The 26,511-nt window shown below is 42.9% G+C and overlaps 1 protein-coding gene across 2 annotated transcripts in view; it reads left to right on the forward strand.

Moving 5' to 3' along the window:
• myo1g (myosin IG) overlaps positions 1–26,511 on the forward strand; it is a 40,472-nt gene that overhangs the window by 6,104 nt on the left and 7,857 nt on the right. Inside the window, exons 10-21 of one of the 2 annotated variants that reach the window (XM_079521893.1) lie at positions 265–379; positions 1,299–1,469; positions 1,627–1,697; positions 5,238–5,312; positions 5,647–5,779; positions 8,030–8,196; positions 9,732–9,939; positions 10,629–10,852; positions 11,131–11,275; positions 15,275–15,379; positions 16,148–16,270; positions 20,544–20,701. In XM_079521893.1, coding sequence (XP_079378019.1) covers positions 265–379; positions 1,299–1,469; positions 1,627–1,697; positions 5,238–5,312; positions 5,647–5,779; positions 8,030–8,196; positions 9,732–9,939; positions 10,629–10,852; positions 11,131–11,275; positions 15,275–15,379; positions 16,148–16,270; positions 20,544–20,701 — 1,695 coding nt within the window. Of the gene's footprint in view, positions 1–264; positions 380–1,298; positions 1,470–1,626; positions 1,698–5,237; positions 5,313–5,646; positions 5,780–8,029; positions 8,197–9,731; positions 9,940–10,628; positions 10,853–11,130; positions 11,276–15,274; positions 15,380–16,147; positions 16,271–20,543; positions 20,702–26,511 lie in introns of those variants that run through there. The other variant, XR_013791669.1, reaches the window with a different exon arrangement.

Raw genomic sequence — 26,511 nt, forward strand, 5'->3', positions numbered from 1 at the left:
TCTTTTAGTTGAGTTAGTTTAGTCTTTTAGGGCTATGTCAACCCTAACTTCACAACAGAATGTTACAAACATTTTAGAAGGAAAGAAAAGTAATTCAATGAGTGTACAAAGCTGTCATCAACGCGAATGATGGCTACTTAAAGGAATATCAAATATGTTGATTTGTTTAACCCTTTTCTGGTTACTCCTTTATGTATTAGTTATGCATAAAGAGAATGAGACGATGTTTCTCGCTAACGGCTTTGTTCCCGTGTTGTTGGTCAGTTTCGAACAGTTCTGCATCAACTACTGCAATGAGAAGCTCCAGCAGCTCTTCATAGAGCTGATCCTCTGTCAGGAGCAGAGTGAATACCAGAGAGAGGGCATCACTTGGCAACACGTGGGTACACACATACAGGCATAAACACAGTCAGACATGGAGAGACACGTACAGCACACAGTATAATCACAATCACATGCATATATGAAGTGAAAGTTATGAAACTGAGTATACTCAAGGCACAGTGCAGCTGCCTGGTATAAATTTCCCCAATAGCTAATGTGATAGAAATCAGTCCGTTCCAAAGCATATATACGTAGCATTTAATTGGTTCTCACGAATGCCCATTATGCTCAGGATGGCACCATTTCTTCTACTCACTCTGAGTCTCAGAAGTGGGCTAGTTCAGAAACCTGCCTACCAGTGACATCACTGTTGCATATTTATTAAGTAAAGAGTAATGGCTTCTATTTCAGCATGCAAAGGTTTCAGGAAGAGAAAGTTGCTATTAGTTTGATATCATTGGTAGGCATGTTTCTGAACTGTCCATAGCTCACCAATGAGACACATTGGTGAGGGAAATTATGTTTTGTGCTTTTTACCTTTTTTTTTTCTCCCCATTTTAGTTGTTATGCCAATTATTTCTTCCCCACACACGTGTTGTCACTGCTCTTGTATCCTACTGTACTGATTCACCACCTTCCTGTGAGGAGCCCCCACCGGGAGGACGTAGGGCATTCGTCCTACTCCTCCCGCCCAACACTCCCCGCTGACAGGTGGGATTAGGTGCAGTGACAAATATCACCCTCCCCGCCCGGTTTACCTCCCCCAAACACCTGCCTATTTGTGTACACAAGATGCTCGACAAAACTGGATGCACCATGGCGGATTTGAAACCATCCACAACCTCTGCTCTTTACCACTGCGCCACCCAAGCATCGCAATGAGCAATAGTGAGGACCAGTTATATGAAGCCATTGTTGAAAATGGGCTCCTTTAACGTTATTATTATTATTTTTTTAATGGTGTGTGTGTCTAGATCGACTACTTCAACAACCAGATCATTGTGGATCTTGTGGAGCAGCCACACAAAGGCATCATCTCCATCCTGGATGAAGCTTGCCTCGGTGTAGGCAACGTTACAGACACTGTCTGTCTGGAGAGCATGAACGACAAATTGGCACAGCACCCCCATTATACCTCCAACAAGGTCAGACCAAGAACAGCCTCTGTCTGTCGTCTCTTTTCCATCACATCCCCTTCTCCTTCCCAATGAACTCCTACAGTAACTCAGCCGTGTAGATCTCATTCTATTTTGTTCTTCTTTGATCAATGATCAATTATGCATTGTGTTCCCAACCATCCAGCTCAGCCCCACTGACAAAACCATGGAGTTTCAGAAGCATTTCCGTGTCCGGCACTACGCTGGAGATGTCACGTGAGTTGTTTTATTTTTTTATATTATCATTTGCTGACTTCATCATTATGTCATCAGCCTCAGCCTGGAGGAGAATTTATGGCAGAACACGTGACATGCTGCCTTGTTACTGTTTGCTGACAAGCAGATGGCATGTAATCCCATTTTCAAGAGGGCAGTTTATGGCATATTGGTTGAGGTTGTGTTTGAAATTATCATAAAAGTTTGTAATGGGGGTGAAAATGACTGTAAGCCACTATAAAAATGTATTCATTCGCATGCTGTGCTCAGTTGTGATCATTCCCTTTGAAATATTCAACAATTATGTATGGGGATAGTAATGTAGATTTAAACTTTTGTAGTGTCGCAATCATCAAGTCTAACGCAGCTGTCATTGTCCTTGATACTCCTAATAGTCACAGTATACCCAAGGAATGTATTGTTGGAAAGTATGGGCAATGAATATATAGTATAATGTAATATGGAGAAGATGCAAGGATTTCACTGACCTGTGTATTAAGTAGTAACACAGATTGTGACAGAATTTCCCAATTTCACTGTGTCACTATATAGCCCAGATTTCAAGGTCACAGTGGCAAGGTGAGGCCCACTGTGCAACCATTTGTCCATTACTGCTTTGGTTTCACAAAATTAATACTGATCATGTGTACAGTCCTCATTCTAGACATGGAACAGATTGTGAAGACAAATATCCTTCGGGACAATAAAGATTATTATTATGGAAGGACATTGTAATGTCAAGGGAGCAAGATGTGCTGAGGATGCGGTAGGATGGATGGAGGGAGCTGATGAGACTATTTTCACACTGCAAGATGTGGTCACTTAAGCCAGTAGTGGCAGCAATAATGAGGGAGAACTGAAGTAGTAGGCTTTGCTGAGGGCGAGGGGCAGCACAACATTACATAGAACACAACGTACTCAAGCAGAGTAGTTTTGGTTTTGTGAGGAACAGTTGATACAATTGAAAGCCATTTTCTCAAGTTTGACTACAAACGCAGTTCCTGCTTGAGGACAGATGTATTTATTTAGATTTCTGTTCCCTCGTCCAAGCTTTGGTCCCAAGGACCTGTTTGATATCAACACTGCATGGTTTGCACTATTATTAGAGCTTACAAACCACGGCTGTATGACAGCTGGCCTTCACTGTCGCTGAGCGTCTACGTCAACTGGTTATCCCCCAGCCCAGTCTCTGCTCAGCATGTTCCTGGGGGGGCGCTGGCACTGAGCTGTCACCCCCTGTAAGGTCCCCACACCTCAATGTTGACAGTGTACCCCCACCCCACGCAACCCCGTCCCATCAGATCTGATTCTGCCCCATTCTCCTTTTCTTAGTTAAGCTAAATATACCATTGCCCTGTCCACCCTGGTCCCTTTCTCTCTCTCTCTCGCTCTCTCTCTCTCTCTCTCTCTCTCTCTGTCCTCTTCCCCTCCCTCCCTTCATCCGCAACACAGCCTCTATCACTGGCTTTGACCTACTTTGTGCACTTCTCCTATTCTCTTTTCATCCTTATTTATTGCGACTCTCCTGGCTCTCTTTGTCATCCAGTTTAAATCCCTACAGTGCTTCAACCTGCACATAGCACTTATACGCTCCTCTGTACTAGTACAATTGAATTCCGTTGCTGTATAACTAACGTCCTACTGCAGGAAGATGACCATCACCATACACAGTACCTGTCGCTTTCTTCCGAGACTGCCAGTGCTATAGCCAACATTCACCCTGCGTAATACATCACTAGATTCACTACCCTTGCACCACCTGTGACCTTCATTGTTACTTAATATACAGTGCTCTAAATCATCCTCCACCCTGTGGGGAGCCTGTGACTCCTGTCCTGTCCTGTCCTGTCCTGTCCTGTCCTGTCCTGTCCTGTCCTGTCCTGTCCTGTCCTGTCCTGTCCTGTCCTGTCCTGTCCTGTCCTGTCCTGTCCTGTCCTGTCCTGTCCTGTCCTGTCCTGTCCTAGATACAGATACAGTGCTGTTCTCTCCTCGTGTCTCCTTCTCCTTTCTTTCAATCTCATGGTTTGTCTCCTTGTTAGCCTCCTTCTTGTTTTCTCTCTCTTCCACTCTATACCCATCCATCCATCCATCCTGTTTCCCTGTCACAAGTGTTCATCTATTTTTCTCTCTCTCTTGCGCATGCTCTCTCTCTCTCTCTCTCTCTCTCTCTCTCTCTCTCTCTCTCTCTCTCTCTCTCCCCCGCCAGCCCCCCCCTCCCCAGAATCGGTTCAGGTGGTGCATGTTTTCACTCCTGGGCTCCAGGGACACATCTGTCCCTTGCAGCCTTGTCATCCTGGCCTTCAGATGTGACTGCTGAGGACACACTCAGTCACAGGGCCATGCAGATGACACGTGGCACGCTATGTGTTTCTGCATATGGAGGGTGCCTGGTGTTAGTATGTACATGTGTGTGTGTGTGTGCATGCATGCGTGCTGATTTGTAAGTGTGTCTACCTACAATGCGAGTTGAATGTGTATGCCTGTATGGTATATATGTGTGAGAGAGCGAGCAAGAGAGAGGAGAAAAAGGCAAAGGGAGGGAGACAGGAAAAAGTAAGAAGGCGTGAGGTGAAGAGGAAGAGGAGTTGAAAAGGGGAAGGAAAAGAGGTTTGAGGCACCACTCATTCAGGAGCATCGTTTCCAAAATGTCTTACGTCATGCGCCCTCCTTCAACCCAAAGGGTCAGGCGGCTTACATAACCTCACTACACGTGCTAGAACTGTTCTGCTGATGCTTCCCCTAAATATTCCAAATGCCCAATGTACTGCCTAGCTTCAAAGAATGTCTCTGTGAATTTAGTCCAACACCCAAATATAAGCTCTGGGGAATTTATCCATGTGCCTCATTTGTAAAATGAGTAAAGCAGTGTGACTATTATTTTAAGCCTTTGCTTACGGACTTTGTGACACGTTCGGTCAGTGCTGTGTGTAGAATAGAGGAATGAGGTAATGTATGAAGTGTGGAAGATCGTTATTGTCATAGAGCGTTATTGTCACAGCGCCACAATCTGGCCAATAGTGTGTGAGATTTCCAACCTACCTGCCAAGTCCAAGACCCAGACACGTTTATGATATGAAACAGATTCCAACACTTGCTGCTAATGGAAGAACATTTGCATTTTATGTAGTCATAACACTTTATAGTATATATGTATAGTATAGTATGTATAGTTTATATGTATAGTTTCATTATATAGATATTCCACTGTTACGTTCTTAGCTTATGCATGTTTCATGATAACTACATCACATGTGATATATTGCCATGCTTTTGTTCTTGCTTAATGTAAATCCCTCTGGATTAAGAGCGTCTGCAAAATGCCTAAATTGTAAATTGAAAAAAAGGTGTCAGCTGACCCCATTCATTTAATGTAAGATTACATGAGTTATGGTGTTATTTTATGACCCTGCCTCTGTTTTGTGGCACACAAATTGACTTCTCTTCAGCTAGGAGTCTCCATTAGCCGTAGCAGCCAAATGTACCACTCTTACTGTCACATGACATGTATTGACTTTATCTAATTTATTATGTCTATTTCAGATATTCTGTCGAGGGCTTTTTGGACAAGAACAAGGACCTGCTTTTCCAAGATTTCAAGCGTCTCATGTATAACAGGTGACAAATGTTTGTCTCCCAACATGAGGAGGTTCAGGACAGTTTCACAAACTGGGACGAGTGAAAATTACCTTCCATGATCAGACCATCGCTTTACTCAACACCCTCTTTTCTCTCGCTCCCCTGCTAGTACACAGTAAAACCCTGGGTGTTAATTTGACTCGTATTATAGTGTACAAATGTGACAAATACAGTATAAAACATATCAACACTCAGGATTTTACTCTGTATAACCCCATTCATTTAATGATGTCCTTTCTGCACTCCTTGGCCTCCTTTTTAAAATGTTATCTCTCTCTCTCTCTCTCTCTCTCTCTCTCTCTCTCACACACAGTGCCAATCTAGTCTTGAAGGAGATGTGGCCAGATGGTCAGCTTGGCATCACAGAGGTCACCAAGCGACCCCTGACTGCCGGCACCCTCTTTAAGAACTCCATCGTGGCCCTGGTGGGCAAACTGGCTTGCAAGGTCAGTGATGTTTGATGCCACGTCCTCCAGAATTAATTCCCTGCCCGCATGCAGGTATGGCAGCCTATTGTAATAGGTCCTGTCTGCGCGCGTGTGTCTGTTTCTGTGAGCAGAACAGATGAGCTGATTTTCATGAAACGTGGTCCTAATCAAAGGTTAAGGTCATAATCGAGGTCAAGATTACATAATGGGCCTATGTGCGCTAGCCCCTCCTATGCCTAGCTTTGTGTGTTTGTGTGAATCATAGCGATGATTTGATTGGCTGAGCATTGAATTGAGATGATTTGATTGGCTGAGCAAAGTACGTATTGAGGATAAAAAGTGAGGGCAGAAAAAATAAACCTGTGGACAAAGAAACACTATTTGAAAAATGGTTGTATAATATGATTGTGGATGTCCCTAAATAAAGAATAATTTAAAAAAAGTGAGGGCAGAAAAGTGAAGAGCGCCTCTCACTTCACACGGGTGTGATTTTTATTTATAACACCTGAAGAAACAGAATTTAACAAATTCATAATCATACGGACATTTATGACCATTCCTACGTTACGTGTGGAATTCATGATTTCTTTTGGCTGTGACTTTGAGCGTATTCTCAAGTCAGCCTTGGACTTGACTTATCAGGGTCGGATCAAAGCATAAACACATTTAGCACACTTTAGTCTTCATGCTGAATCAATTAATCAGAAACCTCAAATAAAATATGTAGGCTATGGACCCTACATTACCCAGCACATTAAAAAAAGATAGCCTGCTATAGCCGGAATGGCGAAATCGATGCACTTGCCTATGCATATTCTATGGTTTACAAACATGTCTGACAGAGACAGACTGACAGTCATAGGGTTAATTATATACAAAATAGAAGTCCACATTATTGAATGGCAACCTCAGTCAAGGTTTTAAGCCAACTCTGCGCTCTCCTCCAAATGTAAGATGATAAGATCATGCCTTAATGTCACTGCAGGCTGCCTCGCTGGGCACAGAATGATGTGCCACATTTCTTCGTGGTATTAATTGGCTATATTGATCTCATCATGAAGGCCATGCCTTGGCAGAGTCGGCACCGAACTTCCATCATGCCAAGTGTTTGCATATCACTCTGAAACCTGTTGCAAATCTGGGACACCGTTTGTTTTGTTTGTTTGTTGTTGTTGTTGTTGTTGTTTTTTTGTTGTTGATGTCAGTGTACAGCATTGACCCAGATATGCCTTTTGGTTTACTTTACTGTTTCTCGTTTGAGGCCAGTGCACATGAGAAAGAGTTGGTCTGTCTAATGATTATCTGAATCTCTTCTTGCTCTTCTTGGAAGACAGCCAAGTGGAAGTACTGTATGTGATTTGTATACATATTACATAGTGATGTGCTCCTTTGGGTCAGAGAGTAACAGATTTGTAGGTCACCAATTCCCTTCCTGTCTGGTTGTGTGTTTATGGAGATAGAAAGGAATGCACAACAAAGCATGGAGCTCACGTCGCTCTCAGCTCCATTGACATGAGGTCTGACATTTCCTGCTGTTATTTTGGGATGACCTACTGTCGTGATGCTGAAGCATCTCCATGTAGCTGAGGCAAAATGAGGGGGTACACCCCCGGCAACAGTTACTGTTATCCTTTTTTTACATTTTAGATCACACTGAATGAGTGCATGGATGATTTCTCTCACAGTTTCTGTGTGGGAGCAACTGTGACCAATCTCTTCATCTGACTAGCTTTACATATTAGTCGAACTCCACTGAACCTAGCTGAAGTTGGGGGTGTACACACCTGTATTATTGAACTGACAAGCGGCACTGACAGGGATGTGGCATACAGGGCATATCGTTCAAATTTGTTTTTGAGGAAAAGTGAATGACCAAATCCCAGTCTCATTTCTTTGGCAGGAAAATAGCTGTCCCAAAGTGATTTTGCCATTTAGTGCATGTGTCCGTCTTGAATCCAGACGCAAAACCTTTAAGATGAATAATGTTGTTTAATGCGCTGTTAAAATGCTGTTGCATAAAGGAAATTCACTGGAAGTGTCAGGAAACATATTACTGTAGCTGGTGTGTAATTAATTATTTTGCAAGTCTGATTGAGGTCATTGCAGTCAGTTTACCATTTTGCAGCTTGGCTGTGTCATGGGCTCTCTCTCTCTCTCTCTCTCTCTCTCTCTCTCTCTCTCTCTCTTTCTGTCTGAAACATTTTAGCGTGATGTAGTCTCAACTCCTGTAGAACCAACAAAGACATGTTCTTTTGTCCGGTGTTGCAGGAGCCCTACTATGTGCGCTGTGTGAAGCCTAATGAGAAGAAGTCTCCGGTGCTATTTGACGACGCTCGTGGCCAGCACCAGGTGGCCTACCTGGGCCTGCTGGAAAATGTCCGGGTACGCAGGGCAGGCTTTGCCTACCGACAACTATATGCACGCTTTCTGCAGAGGTGAGGAATGAGTTAACTCTGTACATTAGCAATCTTCTTGGCCATCTATTGTAGTACATGAGACTATGACTATGCTATGTTCAGTTCACATGAGCCCAACATACAGACAGTAACAACAAACAATGCTGGAATTGGAAGGATTCAGCTTTCACAACACTTAGAGGACCACTTCACCAATTTTCAAACTTATCTTCATATATTTGGTAATTATATGCTCATTATCTGATGGCACAATTTCCGCCTGTCGCACCACCACCAAACCAACACCATTTCATCATTCAAAAAAGAAAAATCTCCGAGTCAGACTGCTTTTTGCATGCGTCCCTCCTACAACTTGCGCGTCTCCATAGTGCCCTGCTCAGAGCTGAACAGCCCCTCCCTCTCCCATCTCCCCCGGTCTGAAAATGCCCTATTCCCCCCAGGAGGAAATTAGTCTTGAGGGCTGGGGGGGGGGGGGGGGGGGGGGCAAGACTCAGAGTACAGAATACAAAGCAAAATAAATTAGGCTTAGAGCCTGAAGCATCATTTGCAGGTATGTTGATCATTTTTTTGTAGCTAGTACAAATGAGGAATTCATCTACTACATGAAACGCAATGAGTTGATCCGTTGACCACTGTTGTTCAAAACATGCACCAGCGGCCGTCCAGTGGTGTAGCTCAGTAAGTGTATTATATTTTTAAAACTGATCTGCACCAGTCTGAACAAACAGTGAAGAACGGGAGACAGTCAGTTTGTTATTTCGTAGCATCTGAAGAAAGAGCCATGTCACCCACCTGTCATAGGCAGATTTGCCACCTTGTGGCAAAAAATGGGATAGGCCGTAAAATATAAATTCCCTGCTCATTTCAAGACACGACAAAGCTCAACAAGAAACACAAATAAAACTAAAATGTGCTACGTTTGTGTTGTGTATTTCACACGCTCCCTGACAATGCATGCATTCTGTCATTGCCAATGCTGTGTGCTGCTAGCCTATGCCAAGTGACTGACAAGTGTTGAAATCACTGTGAGACCAGAAAGATAACACCATAAATCACTCACACTGTGAGTGATTTATGGCGTTATCTAATCCAAATATATAATATGTTAATTTATCATGATGTATCATGATGATGATGATGATATGAATATAGCTTCAAAAGGGTTTGGATGGGTCCTTTTTGAGGCGCTAGCCCCTCCCATGTCAAGCTTTGTGTATCTGTGTGTACCCCATTGTGATGATTTGATTTGCTGAGCACGGAATCTGATGTATGATGATAAGAGCGTCCCTCACTTCACACGGGTGTGATTTATTTTTTAATTTATTTTTTAAGATTTGTTTTTGGCTTTTAGCCTTTATTGATAGTTACAAGTGAAGATAGACAGGAAAGAGGGAGAGAGAGAAGGGGAGAGACATGCAGCAAAGGTTGTCATGAACGGGACTCGAACACGCAACACCTAGTGGCCTGGACCACTAGGCCAGCGGCCGCCACATGGGTGTGATTTTTATAATACAATTTGATTATTGACTCCTTCTTTCCTGCATGCCCCGTAGGTATAAAATGACATGTGAATACACATGGCCGAACCACTTAATGGACACAGACAGGGAGGCAGTGGAAGCCATCGTCACCCAGCATGGATTCCAGGACGACGTGGCCTACGGACATACCAAGCTGTTTGTCCGAACACCACGGTCGCTCTTTTCCCTGGAGCAGGAGAGGTCTGCTCTCATCCCAATCCTCGTGCTGTTCATACAGAAGGTAACGTTGTACTCATTCTTGATTAGTTAATGATTATTTTACTTCCCTTATTTCAGTGTAAACATGTTTTGTTGCTAAGCATTATTCAAATGACGATATTAGTAGCCCAAAATACAAATATTGGAAATATCGATTATTATCTACATCACATCGACAAATAAATTGCATTGAGCATTACTTCTCACGTCATCAGATCAGCATCACTGTTCTCCTCATCCACATCTTATTCAGACTGCTGGAGAGAAAAAAAAGTCCTCGGCCTGAATCGCCTGATTAACAAGGCTGTCAGTTATGTTTGACTGTAATTCGTCTGCCAAATGAATATCGGAGACAGCAAATCAAACTAACAATAATTGAGATAATTAATGCGATCAGAGGATAGTTACATAAAATGTATGATTTCTCGTGCACCATGAAACGCCCTAGCTGTTTTTCAATTTTCCTGTGACCTACTTCTGATCAATCTAAAATTAGGTCTGGTTCTTCAACTGAAGTATACGTTTGTATCCGATGCCGCGGGAGTGTGTACTGGTCTTGTGCCAGGGCATGTGAATGTTTAATGCGAGCTTCACTGAAACCTTTCTCTCCTCTCTCACGCCGCTGCTTTCATTAAATCTTTCACTTATCCCCTCATGTTTTCTGTCGCTTACCCTGCTTTTCCTGCCTCCTTCTTAAACTCCATCATCTAGGTTTGGCGTGGTGCTCTGGCCCGTAGGAGGTGCCGGCGCATGAGAGCCATTTACACCATCATGGGCTGCTATAAGCGCTACAAGGTCAAGGCTCACTTCTGGGAGGTGGAGAGCAGATTTGCTAACGTGCGCACGATGGCCGACTATGGAAAGAGTGTGGAGTGGCCCTCCCCCCCCGCTGCACTGGCTCAGTTCCACAACAACACAGTTATGCTGCATCGTAGGTCCGAACTTATTCAATATTTTATGCATGTAAGGAGATTGGATATCTATCTATATGCAAATTTTGTTTGGAAGAAATTATAGCAATAGCAAAAATGCAATTTAGGTGGAGTGTGTTTGTGGGTGCGTGTGATGTGCGTGCATGCATGTACACTGTTCGTCGGTCCGTCCGTCTTTCGGTGCGTGTGACCGTGTGTACATGCTCATTCGTGTTTATATTTCAGTGGGGGATTGGGTATGTTTTGTCATTGCAGCTAAAAGTTTATTTCCGTCTTGTCAGGTGGTGGGCAAGGCAGATAGTGAAGAACATCCCTCCATCTGACATGGCAGAAGTGCGGGCTAAGGTGGCCGCTATGGGCGCTCTGGCTGGAGAAAGGAAGGACTGGGGTGTTGGGCGAGCCTGGGAACGAGACTACCTATCAAACGTAATATGCCTTGTTTGTTTTTATGTTTTTGTTGTGTATGTGTGTTGATTGTCTATGTGTTGTTAAAATCAATAAACATTGTGGTGTTGGCCCAATAAGCGGCTGGAAATGAGCACAGAGTCAGGAGGTAAAATGCAGCCACATCGTGATTTATTCCCAAAAAGAAGGTTTACAGCAAGGGAAATGGCATCACACCAGCAGCAAACAGATAGGACATGTTGGTCTGCAGCTCCACCATGTCCTCTCACTGATTTAACACTGAGTGTGTGTGTGCGTGCGAGCCGTTTTTGACAGTTTAAGCCCCTACATTTTGACTATCATCAACAGTTCCATATCCTCTGGTTGTGTGCCCAATTCCTTCAAACATGCAATTATTCAACCTCTCCTGAAAAAACCAAGCCTTGATCCACTAGTCCATAGCAATTACAGACCCATCTCCAAACTCCCGTTTATCTCTAAAGTTCTGGAAAAAGTAGTCTGTAACCAACTTCTAAATTTTCTCATCAACAATAATATTTTCGATAAATTTCAGTCAGGTTTCCATCAGAAACACAGTACGGAAACCGCTCTTCTTAAAGTTTCTAGTGACATTATTATGAAGGCCGATGCCGGCGAGTGCTCGGTGCTGCTCCTGCTTGATTTAAGCGCAGCTTTTGACACGATTGACCATTCCATCCTTCTCGGCAGGCTCCAACAGTGGGTAGGTTTAAGTGGTTTGGCCTTGGAATGGTTCTCCTCCTACCTGTCAGATAGAAGTGTGTCTGTCGCTGTCGACAGCTATGTTTCCTCCTCAGCTCCTCTGACCTGTGGGGTCCCCCAGGGCTCCATCTTAGGACCAATCCTCTTCTCCCTTTACATGTTGCCACTTGGTGCGCTTATAAATAGTTATGAAGGTGTATCCTATCATTGTTACTCCGATGATACCCAACTTTATTTCTCCTTTAAGCACAACGACATCAACAAACTTGATATCCTGCGTGATTGTTTAGCTGGAATAAATAACTGGATGGCACTCAACTTTGTTCAGCTGAATGCTAACAAAACAGAGATCCTTGTCATAGGCCCTGAAAACATCACTAACGCAATCCGTCTTTCCTTGGGCCCACTGGCCTCCAACATGACTGACACTGCCAAGAATCTGGGTGTCTTTTTCGATAAACACATGAACTTCGAGCCCCACATAAAGAAGGTCACCCAATCATGTTTTTATCACTTAAGGAATATTTCAAAACTCAAACCAATCCTCACTTTTCAAGATCTGGAAAAAATCATTCACGCTTTTGTTTCATCCCGTCTCGACTATTGCAATGGACTTCATACTACCCTTAACTGTTCCTCTATTCACAAACTACAATTAGTACAAAATACAGCCGCTAGAATTCTCACCAATACAAACCGCAGAGCACACATAACACCGGTACTGGCTGAACTCCACTGGCTCCCTATCAAATCCAGAATCGATTTTAAAATCCTTTTAACAACCTATAAAGCACTACATGGACTAGCCCCAGTTTATATCACCAACTTACTGGTGGCAAAACCAAATGTAAGACCTCTCAGGTCCTCTGACAAAGGCCTCCTGAATATCCCTGTGACAAAGCTGAAAACCAAGGGGGACAGGGCCTTTGCAGTAGTTGCTCCCACACTGTGGAACGCCCTACCCTTTTCAATTAAAAATGCAGAGTCTGTTGAGGGTTTCAAAGTCTTGTTGAAAACTCACTTATTTAGGTTACATTTTATCTTGTGAACTTTTATTTTGACCATCATTGTTGTCAACTTGCTTTATAAATAAAATGTACTTACTTACTTACTTACTTACATGCAACACTTCTGAACCCCACATAACCCACATCACATGAGCCTATAAATCTATATCACTACACAGGTAAGTAAATATCAATTATGCCCACTAATGCAAGATAAACCACATATCCCATTATCATTAGCAGCTCCAATGCATAACTCAAACACCCCTGGCCATTTCACTGTGGTCCAGTCCAGACCAATATATGGTGCTCTGGTAGCCTGGGGACTCTTTTGCCCGAACACATGTATTGCACTTGCCCATCATGACCAAACAATATGTGTGAAAAATAAGCATAAATGTGCCAAATATAAGTAACGGAGGACCACTTCGTTACAAACATACAGAGGCAGAGGCACTTGCCCGTTGGGAAAGTAGTACAGGAAAGGTGTGGTTGGCTCGAAGGCACAGGCGCCTTCGGAAATATAGGCCCCTCCCGCTGATTTAGCTAGCCAATTACAATGTCAAGTCAACCCTGTGATCATGTGTAAGTAATTAGGAGGGGATTTATCCCCCCCAAAATCATATTTTTGCAACAAATGTTTAAATGTTTCGCATTTGTGGCGCCCCCTATGGATGAAAATGGAATTGCTTTTCACTCTGTTGAATCAACCACCATGTGTAGTGTGTACCGATATTTCTGAGATTTGGTGGAAGAGCAAAAGGTGTTTTGAAGGAAATTCAAAATGGCGGAAAATCTGCCTTGTGTAAAACGTAGTTTCTGAATAGGATGACATCAGTCAGTGACAGAATCCCATTCTAAGTGAATGCATCATCTGTACATGTGATGAGCTCGAGAGTAAACCGCATCAGTATGACTGATGATAAGGTCTGGCTGACGGCACTTATGAACACAGCCCTGCACTAATGGGTTTCATGCTCGGCTCATTTCAGGGTTAATATGGGGTTGGTGGCATGTATACTATATGCCTTGAGGGGCCAGGAACATTTCTGCTGGAAGCTACGCATCATTCCGCCAGTCTGTCCGTGGGCCGTGACTTTGGGGTGCCTCATCTTCACACAGCCTCCAACTCGCCGTGCGAAGGATCACAGTTAACAAGACAAAGCCTGGTTTATTATTTACAGGCAATTCCCTCTTATTGTCAACTATTTGGCCTAATCATCTAGCGGTGCTCTTTATCATGATGATGATGCATGCTTGTGCCCACGGTTCTCAGTTCTCACATACATACACACAAAGCCACACAATGGAGTGGTTATCATCACTCAGAAATAAACAAATGCAAGTATTTGGGACCTCTGTCTGAGTCTGTCAGGACAGATTAACAGTTAGCCATAATTTTGGGGCTACTTTTTACACTCTGGGATTTCCACTCAGATAATCGGACCCGAGCGACCCTTTACCTTTAATGCAGTCGTCCATTTTATTGGAGCAGCATTTGACACAGTGTTAGGTTTCACTCTTTCATTGCTCCCACTGTACTTGTCATAAAGACGCTGTGCTCTAGTATCAGCAGTCCTGTTCCTGCTTCTAAAGGCCCGTCAGAGGCCGTGTCTGGTAACAGCAGCCCGGGGCCTGCAGCTTTGATCTGCTCCTTATAGAATCAGAGCGTTATATGGCTTGAAAGAGTCTAGGTTATGGAGAGTTTTATGACTAACAAGGAGATGCTATCCTATCCCATCAGAAGTTGGTGGCAGTAGTCTGCTTCATGTAATACGCAAGGTCTTTGGTTTCCATCAGTGGTGGAAAGTAACCAAGTACAAGTACTCAAGTGCAGTACTTTACTGGGGTATTTCCAAATTTCTATACTTTTACAGTTTTCCATCTACTTCACTACATTTCAGGGACAAATTTATACTATATTAAAATTGACTTACTAGTTAGATTTTGATTATTATTTCATAACACTTCAGCCCTGTATACTCTACATTTCGGCCATTGGAAAATACCTAATCTACAAGCTCACAATGTGTCGTGATACGACACATTGTGAGCTTGTAGATCTGCTATTTTTTAATATTTTTTTTTACATTTGTAAAGTTGTGAAATAGGACATTCTGCATAATGAGTTCTTCCTACTTTTGGTACTTTAAATACATTTTGATACCACTTTTGTACTTTTGCTCTAGTAAATTCAGTTATTATTACAGTATTGATACTTTTACTTAAGTAAAAATAATCATGAGTACTTATTCCACCACTGTGTAATCTGGGGTATTTGGTTTCCATACAGGCGAGGGACTGCCCTCAGACTAGCCACAACTTCATCAGGGCGTCCAAGGATCTAAGGAACAAAGACCAGTACAGCCAGGTCCTCTTCTCTGGCTTCTGTAGGAAAGTATGTATTGAATTTGTGCAGATATTGCAGTGTCTATTTGTTGCCACGAGGAGTTTCAGTCTTTTGTGTTTTCAATTTAGCCCTTGGGTTGTTTTTCTCACTCCGACATTTAGCCCCCCATGCCTCCGGCTGTTCACAACGCCCATTATAAAGCTGTTGCACTGTATGAGTCTATCTTCCAACAGTACTTGTCCAAATAAAGATCACAGCAGGGGAGTGAGAATGGAGTTGTTAATCATCCAGGCATAATTACAAAGTCAGATGATTTCAGCCTTAGCCCAGATTTTTAATATCCCAACTTTTAGATTGGAAAATAACTTAATTCATAAATCAGTTGGAGTTAAGTTATGATTTGCACATTATTATACCTTGTGCTGAAAGTATGCTTATCAGTTCACTGCAGCAGTGGGTAATAATGAGCACGTTTTCCTTATCAAAAGAGAAAAGGGCCTCCACCAAATGTTGGGAGCAGGGACCACTTAAACCAAAGCCTATTAGACCATACGAGAACACTGATACTGTGGATGGATGAACAAGAATAAGAACTAAAAAAAGGAAAGAAATAGAGCTTTAATAGATTTAGTAGAACATTATATCTTGGTATTCATAGTCTTTGTATGAACAATGAAATCTCTTTTTTGCTGTCGGCAAAGAAAATGGTGGCACGCCAAAAAACGTTCTACTTGTTAGTAATATAGGAATTGGTAAGCCTGAACAAATGTGCAGTGATTCTGTTTAATTTCATCTTCTCTCCTCCTCCAAACTTAGGTAAACTGTGGTTTAGTTTTCAACAAAACCACAGACCGTGTATTGCTTCTCACAGACAAGAACATCTACGAACTGGGGCCAAAGAAACAGTACAAAGTTCTGAAAAGGCTTCCCTTAGATGTTGTAAGTACGCTCATATATAATACATTATACAACACATAAAACACAGAAAATGACCCACAAACACCAACACGTACACCGACTTAGCCACTCAACCTTTTGTCACAATCACTTAATGATGCAAATATCAATTATTATGAAGGCCGGCCGTAGCTTAGTGGGTAAAGGGACTGTCTCGTAATCAGAATGTCACCGGGTCGCCCAGCGGGATTAATATAGGTCTACATTTCTATATAGGCTACGTGGGACTTATGAGTCACAAGTAAGCATTTCATATACGTACTTCGATTACGCTCACTGCAGTGGCATTGCATGAAACTTTAATGCAATGCCACTGCAGTGAGCGTAATGATTAAAGCATTCATGTGAATGTTGGTAACACAGCTGTTGTGGGAGGGAGAGGTGAAGGGAGCGATGGTTGGTTTGGTCTGCTGGTAGACAGTGTGAGGGGTCTGACCTACATTTCTCGGTGTGTGTTTCTCGGTGTGTGTGTGTGTGTGTGTGTGTGTGTACAATAATGTTTTAATATGTTAGTCTGTGGTCACACTGCGACTGCTGCAGTATCATGCATGCACTGTTTGGGCTTTGAAGGACAAGGGGACCATGGGAGTGGAGAAGAGATAAGAAGGGGTTCGGGGGTTCAGTTTAAAGAGAAAGAGGGGTAGGCAGACAGAGAGAGAGCCTGGCTAAATGTGACTGTGGTTAAACCCACTTTATTTATTTGTGTGTGAGTGTGTGTGTGTGTGTGTGTGTGGCGTATATCTATTCTACGGCCGAGCATAGACATGGTAACGCCCCGCCTGTCACGGTGAGTCAAAGGGTAGGACCCAAATGCAGGACAAGAGCAGGAATGTTCAAATTAAATGATTTATTAAAGCAGAATGCCGTCAAGCTACAAACAAAACAAATGAGTAGTAGCAGCATGCAGAAAATGCCAAAAATGCAAAGGTTCTTCAAAGCACAAAGCAGTAAACCGAAAGTTCAAACATGCAAACCTTTCGAAGCAGTAAAGTCCAAAATGCAGCCTTTCAGAATTGCAAAAACAGAGAACCAGGAACTCAGGTACAACACAGGGGACAAAGAAGTATGTTCTGACAGTGGGAGTGTGGAAAGTCTTGTGTTGAGTGTGGAGAGCAAGGGGCCAGTGAGGCACTCCAACGTTGAAGCACTGGGCCCTAGTGGTAAGAGGAGGGACTACAGGCGGACCCGTGGATTCTTGACCGGGAAACCCCGTGCAGCTGGGCTTTAACATTGAGCGCTCGGTTGCACTTCCGCATTGGACCACCAAAATGTGGTGGTCCAATGCGGAAGTAGACGTTTTGAGACGGTCCTTCCGGGTGCTTCAAAACGCCACTGAGCAACTTCCACTGACATGAATAGCGGAGGGGGCGGAGCTTCGTGCCAGATCAGTCTCTACTCTATCCTTCTTTATGGTGGAGAGTCCAGTCTTATAGGGAGCAGGGTAATTGCCGAAGTGTTCACAGGTGTGGAAGGGGCATGGCACTGTTGGGCTGAAGAGGGAGTGGGAACAGGTGTGTGACAAGGACAGAGTAGGAATGGAGAGTGGGAGTGGCTGACGTGGAAATGCAGACAGGGGAAGAGTCAAACCATGACATCACCTGCCTCTGATTGGCCTACGCACACTGCCCGTCTAGGTGGGAAATAATACAAGTACAAGAGAATGATAGCTTGGCAGTGCGACAGTAACTTGTAACTTTTATTTTTGTAGCAGAGGCAAACAAATATTGTTTATGCCGTTTGCTTTGATTGAATGATTGATTGAACACTGTATTTGTATGATTTGATTTGGGTGTGTTCTAAATTAAAGTGTTAGTGTTGATTATCGTGTCTTAATCTAATTATAGTAAACTAATACTATTATACTAAAAAAGATAAAGATCAAGGGAAAAGAGACCTTTTTACAGTACAATGTTTCAAGTTTACACTGTACACATGTAAAATAAACGGCATAAACAATATATTAGTTTGCCTCTTCTACAAAATAAGAGTTACTGTCGCGCGTGCCAAGCTGTCATTCTCTTGTAGCCTATTATATCGTACTATTATTTATTTATTTCCCACCACGGAGTAACCTCGCGGCAGACTATCCAGCATCCACCTCGGAGGAAAGTCTGGTAAGGCCAGCAGTGTCTGTATCCAGATCAGAGGCAGGCGGGGCATTACCATGTCTATGCTCGGACGTAGAATAGATATACGCGCGCGCGCGCGTGTGTGTGTGTGTGTGTGTGTGTGTGTGTGTGTGTGTGTGTTTCCTTGATGGAAGAGATCATTCATCTTTTTTTTTTACATGCACTACATGTTCATTAAGAACAGTACAAAAGGATTTGAGCTTAAAACATGAAACCTGCATAACATAATGAGACAGCACAGACTTTCCAAGAACAATTCTAGAGAAACCAAACAACAATGCCAGAGAGTTCAAAACAGTCAATATACACGGCAGTAGCTGATACCATTAAGCGCCAAAACTCAAAATGGAGTTGATATTATCAGGTCAGAGTGAGACTTGAGATTTTGAAATAGTTCAGCTCTTGCCTCACATTGTCCCTCATGACTATGGCAATCGAGTGTGACATAACGTGGTTGTCTGCCTTTTTTTTATCTTGGTGTTGGAAGGGTAACCTTGTGGAGAAAATGCTATGGAAGAACGAGACAAATTAATAATGGCCTCTTAAGTCTTACATTAACCAGATGTGTGTTTGATTGATTGAATAGTTTATTGAACATAAATGTAAAAACAGCAACAGAATAACAACCAAATTCAATATCATCAATAACAAACAAAATCATGTTAGTAATATAACTTTTAAATTGAAACACATACAAGTCGTTATGAAATGCCCCAGGTCATATTTTGAGCATGAAAATGATCTTATATTATATACATGGAATGGAATACCTTATTATATTGCATCGAAGGACGGATGCCCCAGAGTAAGAGCACATGCAACATTTCCGTTCACATCAGAATTTCCGGATGATCACAGGTTTTTGTGGAGACAAAATAATTGTGCCCAGGTACAAGTTGGCCAAACATGGTGTAATATACCACTGTACTTAAATCAGCGAGTGCTGATAACCTCTGCATTGATGAATATGACAATGAAATTTCCGTATATTCGTTCCGACATAACCCCATCAGTGTTCCGTAGCGTTGAAGGACAGGTTGTCCCAGAACCACTGTCCTGACAACACAAGGAACAGCCCCCATAGGTCCCTCTGGAGTGGATTAACCTGTGTTTGTAGTGGGCTCATCCCAGCAAGCTATAAGAGGCTTAGTTCCATGAGCTTTCTTCCTTTCTCCGAGATCTATTTCTACAATCTATTATGTAACTTCACCTTCTTTTGAATCTGGCTGTCTTTCTCTTTTCCATCCTCCAACTATCCATCCCTCTTGGTCTCTCTGTCTGCCCCCCTCCCCTCTCTTTTCTCCCTCTTGTCTTGCTCTGCTTGCCCTTCTAAATCTGTGCATGCACAGTTCCAACTGGGCCACAACAACTCATGACCCCCTTTCCCACACACATGCACTGTGGGAAGAATTACATTCACCCCACTTAAATTAGACCAAACTAATCTGTTTGACATCATTCCTAACCTGCTTTTGGTCCAGGATAAGCCTTGTTGTATTGTGTTAGGCCGAGCAAATATTGATCCATGTACTGTATAATGTACGCAGGTACTGTATACATGGCCGCGGGAAGATGTTTACAGTAGGAGGCGCATTTTCGCGAATTTTCACGCAGAAAAGTGGCTTTTACTTTCCCTCTCCCCACGCATGAGCAAACTGACACAGGTAATTAACCAGGATAAGGTGCCGATACTGTGATACAGCATATTTATTAGGCCTAGTAACAGAAATCTGTTTTGATTAAAATCATTATTATTTTCCCCCTCCTATCCGAGGGGGGGCTGTGCCTGGGCGGAGAGGGTGCTCCAGCCCCCCCAGCACCCCTACTTCCCTCAGCCATGACTGTATATAGATTATATGCAAGTACATTACAGTGACTCTTGTCTTGACAGTGACTCTTGTCACTGTCAAGACAAAATGTATTTGTACAGCACATCATATACAGGAAAGTTTCACAGGAATGCAAAGATACATACAAAAATGAACTATACTCACATAATAAACAAACTACCGGTACTCATATATAGTAATAGTCCAACTGTCGCCCACACAAATAAAAACGCTAAATTGTGGTGGTTGTCTATGCTGGCGGCTACTCTAATCATGTACTTTGTTTGTCCCCTTTAGTTAACAGGATTGAGCGTGACCAGTGGGGCTGACCAGATGGTGGCGCTGCACACAACCTCCCAGGATGATGTTGTGCTGTGCCTACAGCGGGGGGAGTTATGCCCCAACCGGGACCGCTTGGGTGAGCTGGTGGGCACGCTGGTTGACCACTTCACACGGTGAGTGGTGTTATCACAATGTTATCTCCAAAGACCAGATATTCCTGGGGGGTCCCTAGCAGATAGCTAGAAAACGCTATTTTATACTTCAGCTATTCAGAAATAGCCAATCCTTTTTGAGAAACACATTTTAACAACACTACTAATCTTGTTTGAGGGATCCCTGGGGTCCCTGGCTAAATCTTAATTGGGGGTCCTTGACATAAAAAAGTTTGAGAACCACAGCCATAGACGGTTTCAGGGACCTTAATCAAACATTTCACAGTGATGACCATTGAGCAAACATTTTACTCTAAATGTATACGTCTATAGTATAGACGCGCACATGTACGCGCTTGTTGTGACCACTCGTGGGTTGTGCCATCCAAATTTGTCTGACTGTGATGAATGTGAAACAGATTTATAAACATTGTTGATAGATCAGATTCATACATGGCAGTGACAGAATGTCACCACCGCCAATTAATTTCACGCTAGTTATCCACAGCAGGAAACGGACGTAGACAGAACTATGACAGTGACAAATGCCAGGAATAACATTTACTTCATTGTTAAAGTATGCTATATTAATGGAGTTAGGCTTTGATGACACGATATGTGGTAGAAACACCACCCACAAGTAAGTATATATATATATATATATATATATATATATATATACGCACGCACGCACGCATGCATGCATGCGCGCACACACACACACACACACACACACACACACACACACACACACACACACACACACACACACACACACACACACACACACACACACACACACACACACACACACACACACATTCATTCATTCAACCAAGTGTGTGTGTGTGTGTGTGTGTGTGTGTGTGTGTGTGTGTGAGAGATATCCTTTTGTGTGTCCACATCATTTTGCATGTGTATGCATGTGTGCCCGCGTGGCTGTGCACACGTGTCGTCATAAGCCTACTGAAATAGTTCTCTGTCAAAATTGATTGGTTCCCTAAGTCTTAATCCCCCCCAAATCCATTCAGGATCATACAGACTCGATACAATACAAACACACACTACTAGACCGGATCTCTCATGCAGGTTTCATCGCGGTGCTCATTCCAAAACCCTAACACACTATAAAATGGATCCTCTGTGTTCATTTAACTCTGAGAGTTACAAATGGACACATTAACACTGGGGATTTTATCGCATGTGGGGTCTCACTTTTACGACTCTCGTCGTAGGGGTGTTTTTGACATCGGTTCTGGGGTTTTGCAGGCAAGCTTTTGTAAGCTTTATGAGTACGTTCCCCATGTGTGATTATATGTCGTAGACTTTTGGTCTGTGTTTGGTTTGGGGGGAGGGACACGGTGCCATTTGGGACCCCTGTGGCAGCTGCCTGGCTCTGGTAGGGTGGGAGGCAGGCAGGCAGGCAGGCAGGCCGGCCGGCGGGCGTCATGGAGCAACGCCGGCCATTGAGATGAGGCCGATCAGTGTATCGCTGTGTGCCTCCGTCGGCCACCGCCTGTCTTTGTGCCACCATCTGGGGGTGAATGCCGGGGTCTTGACCCCCACAGGCTCCTTGTCAAAAGGAGATATAGAGACAAAGTCACACGTGAGCTCCGTAAGTGTGGCGTGGGAAGTGTGTGTGTTTTAGGAGAGGGGTGAATGACAATGTGTGCGACACACACACGCACACACACACACGCACGCACGCACGCGCGCGCGCGCGCGCGCGCGCGCGCGCGTGCGCACGCACACACGGCATGTTTATTTGTACAACACATTTCAACAAGGCAAAGTGCTTCACACAAAACATGAAGCATTGAGACAGAAATTTTGAATACAAGGAAGATGAAATGAAAATAAAACTAAACTAAGATTACAGAAATAATGAAAGAAGACAAACTCAGAAAAAGGCAGCGGCAAAATGAAAGTTCTTTAGCTTTGATTTAAAACAAATTTAAATGTATTATATTTGCGTGAGTGAGAATTATCGCACGCACGCACGCACGCACGCACGCACACACACACACACACACACACACACACACACACACACACACACACACACACACGCAAGGGATGTTTATGGGTACAATGCATTTCAACAAGGCAAAGTGCTTCACACAAAACATGAAGCATTGTGACATTAAAACATTCTAAAAGGACATTTTATTACAAGAAAGTAGAAAGGAAATGATAATAAAACCGAAAACTAAGAGAATAAAATTGCGCAGAAGAAATCATGAAAAAAGAAAAATGCAGCGGCAAAAAGAAAGTTCTTTAGCTTGCACACACACACACACACACACACACACACACACACACACACACACACACACACACACACACACTCACGTGCTCCTCTACTTTCCCTCTGCTTGGAAGTTGATAATCAGGGCCATGGGAGTCATGTACAAGTCTTTTCAGTTTACACATGAAGGATGTTGGTCAGGGGAGGAAACAGTCAGTGGAGCAATACTGTATTTGCCCGTGTGAGCGTGTGCCACATTTTGCAGTCTCTCATTCTGACCCTTTTTGTTTCCCACAATTACACATACAGTACTTGAACGGGGGAACTATATCTGCATTTGAGTGTTAACCCATTGAAACGGGGAAAGCATGGCGCATCTGCGTCATTTTATACTTTGGCCATTCAAAAATGACAGATCTACAAGCTCATGAGTTTGTAGATCTGCTATTTTGTTTTTAAAATCATGAAAATGTGTGCAAATCTTTTAATACAATACATTTGATAAAATCTTTGCTTCTGGGGGCCCTTGGAACAAAATATTTTGATATGGGGATTGGCAACCAAAGTAGGCTACATATAATTTTGGGGGTCCTTGAGCACCACTAATATTCCATTCCGTGCTAGAGACGAGGGTTGTACAAAAGTGGGTCATCAGTGAAAGCGGTATTAGCGGTCCAAGTTTAAAGCTGACTTCAATACTATACTGTAGCTCTCTGTTGTTTGGCATGCAGGCTCTTGGTCCCTCGGCAGAATAGATCCGTCTATTCTCCTTTTATTCATGTGTCTCCTTTCTCCACGTTCTCCCCTTTCCCTCCTACTCTCATCCCTCTCTTTCTAGTTTTCTCTCTCCTTGTCACCTGGGTCTTAGCTGTCGACATGTAGGAGTCAGCTTTGTTTATGCATTTGTACACACTCTCTCTCTCTCTCTCGCTCTCGCTCTCGCTCTCGCTCTCTCTCTCTCTCCCTCTCTAGCCTGTAGGTTTGTGAGTGCGCATGTGAATATCTCTGCATGTGTGTGAATGTGAATGCTTAAGTCTAGAGAAAAAGACAGAGATGGGGGGCCAGGGGATGTGGGGGTTATTCTCTCAGGGGCCATCTGCTAGGACAGCTGGATGGATATGACTGGGCTATGACAGGACTTAGGATATGATTCGCCATACCTTTGCAATAATAATATAATTCACACTGATGGTGGCGTTCGGATTTCTAGAATCTCATTCAGCACTATCTAAGAGTTTTCTTTCCCCACAACATAAAAACTGAAATCTGTGTGCTGCAATTTGTTCTTCTTTCCCTTTCACTCCACATGTGCGAAAATATTTAGTCATGTTTGCTGTTGAATTTCCCATAATTCAGATATTTTTTCTACAATTTTGCAGAAAGTTGAAGTTTGCCTCCTAATTGGCTAATGCAGGACAGAGTTTGTAGCTATAGAAATGCTAATAATTACATTTTAGCACTTTATCTCTTGAGTAAAAAAGAAATGCAATTGGCAGACTGCTGCTTGAGAAAAGATTGTCGATCCAGCGTGAAGTTATGACTAACTGCTGGCATCTAATAAAAAGCCAGTTTACTGCTCTTCAAGCAGTGTAAACCTCATCTCTGAGTCAATTATTATTTTATTATTTAGATGTTGACTGTTTTATTGAAGGATGCTGCAGTGTTCACAGCGTATTGATTGATGTAGTGACTAATGTGTTTGCCATGTTGGTAAAACGCTATACATTGTTTGTCTTAAAATTATATTATTGCTAGGCTGGCATTTTCTGTAGGAATGCAGTATCTTGTGTCGTGGCAGTGCTGTTCCAGTAAAATACTGTCAATACATAGTCATAGTACCTTTATGGCATTAGCAAAAGTTACTGCGTTTATTGTGCAATTGGTTAAGGTTTTGAATAAAACAGCATGCTCTTTTGTACTGACAAATACGTTTTATAAACTCAGTATTGTGTCATCCACCAGTGTGTAGCACATTCTGAGATCCATACCCATAGACACACCAGTAAGAAATACGTCCTTATACAGTAGGTTCAACTTCATACACCTACTTGATTTGGTAGAACCCCACCCAAGACCCAACCCATATGGCATCACTTCCTGTCCATCGGTTCTCATATGAATGTTGTTTTTACTCATTTAGGTCCTGCTACACATGCGCACACACACACACACACAGCCACACAAACACTCACGCGTGCGTGCGCACGCGCGTGCACACACACACACACACACACACACACACACACACACACACACACACACACACACACCGTAATCTGTGACTGTTAGAGCAGTGGTTTCCAAACTTTTTAGCTTGAGACGCAAAAGAGAAATTAGACTTACTTCTTAATTATTATTATTATTATGTATGTATGTATGTATGTATGTATGTATGTATGTATGTATGTATGTATGTATGTATGTATGTATGTATGTATGTATGTATGTATGTATGTATGTATGTATGTATGTATGTATGTAATTTCTTAGATTTGTTTGTTTATTTTTATATAAGAAAATTAATGTAGGAAAAGAAAATGGGATTTTATACTCGAGTCGTGACCCATAAAAATTGGTCCATGACCCACAAATGGTCCCGACCCACTGTTTGGGAAATGTTAGCGTTACTGGCTGGCCCTCTTCGTGACCTTTCTTGGATGTGAGCGTCACTGATTATAGACTTGGAATCTGTCCAAATGGCTCCTGTCTTTTTGAAACTCAACTAGCTTTTTAGGTCATGAAAGGCGTCATCTTTGCCTGAAATAGATCCCGCTCTCTCTCTTTCTCTCCCTCTCTCTCTCTCATCTCCCTCACTCCCTCAGTGGCTGTCCTTAACCCATTTAGGACTGAGGCCGATTCTAAAAACGCCTTGTAAATCCTGACCCAAGCTTTCTGAAAAACTTCAAATATTTATTCCAAAATTACAAAAAATTATATTTTGCTATATATACTGTACATACTGTAGCATCAAGAACCCCAAAACTGGTGCCCGTCTTGAAGGGTAAAAACACCAAAAGGGATTCCCGTCCTGAAGAATGTTCTTGTCTCTCAGATGGCAAGGTAACGTGACTGAAGTCTAAAACGTGTGTGCTCAACTGGCACAAGGATGCCATTGCCATAGGAGTCCAATACAAAAGCAAAACATCCAGCACATGTAACAACCTCAAGTCCAGTCCCATAGAATGGATATCCTCCTTCAGCACTCAAACAGAAATAGAGCTACAGTATGTACTACCAAAGACCACATTTTCTATGGTCAACAAGCCCCTTTTGTTCTTTTTTCCTCTTCTGGCCTAGGTTTATCTCCCACTCAGCGCTGTCACCTGTTCTTAAAACCAGCCTTCTGGCCTGGGCTGGTCTAGCGGTCCGGCACTATAGGCTGGTAATCCCGACGACCTTTGCTGCGTATCTTCCCTCCATCTCTCTCCCCGTTTCCTGTCAACCTACTGTACATCTATCTATCAAACGCAAAAAGCCCCCAAAAATAACTAAAAAATCACACCTGTGTGAACTGAGCGGTGCAACTATACATTTATAGTTACTGTACAGTACTGTAAATGGTAAATGGTGCATTTATACAGCG

This window comes from Electrona antarctica, assembly GCF_951216825.1.
Source record: "Electrona antarctica genome assembly, chromosome: 15".
Lineage (NCBI taxonomy): Eukaryota > Metazoa > Chordata > Actinopteri > Myctophiformes > Myctophidae > Electrona > Electrona antarctica.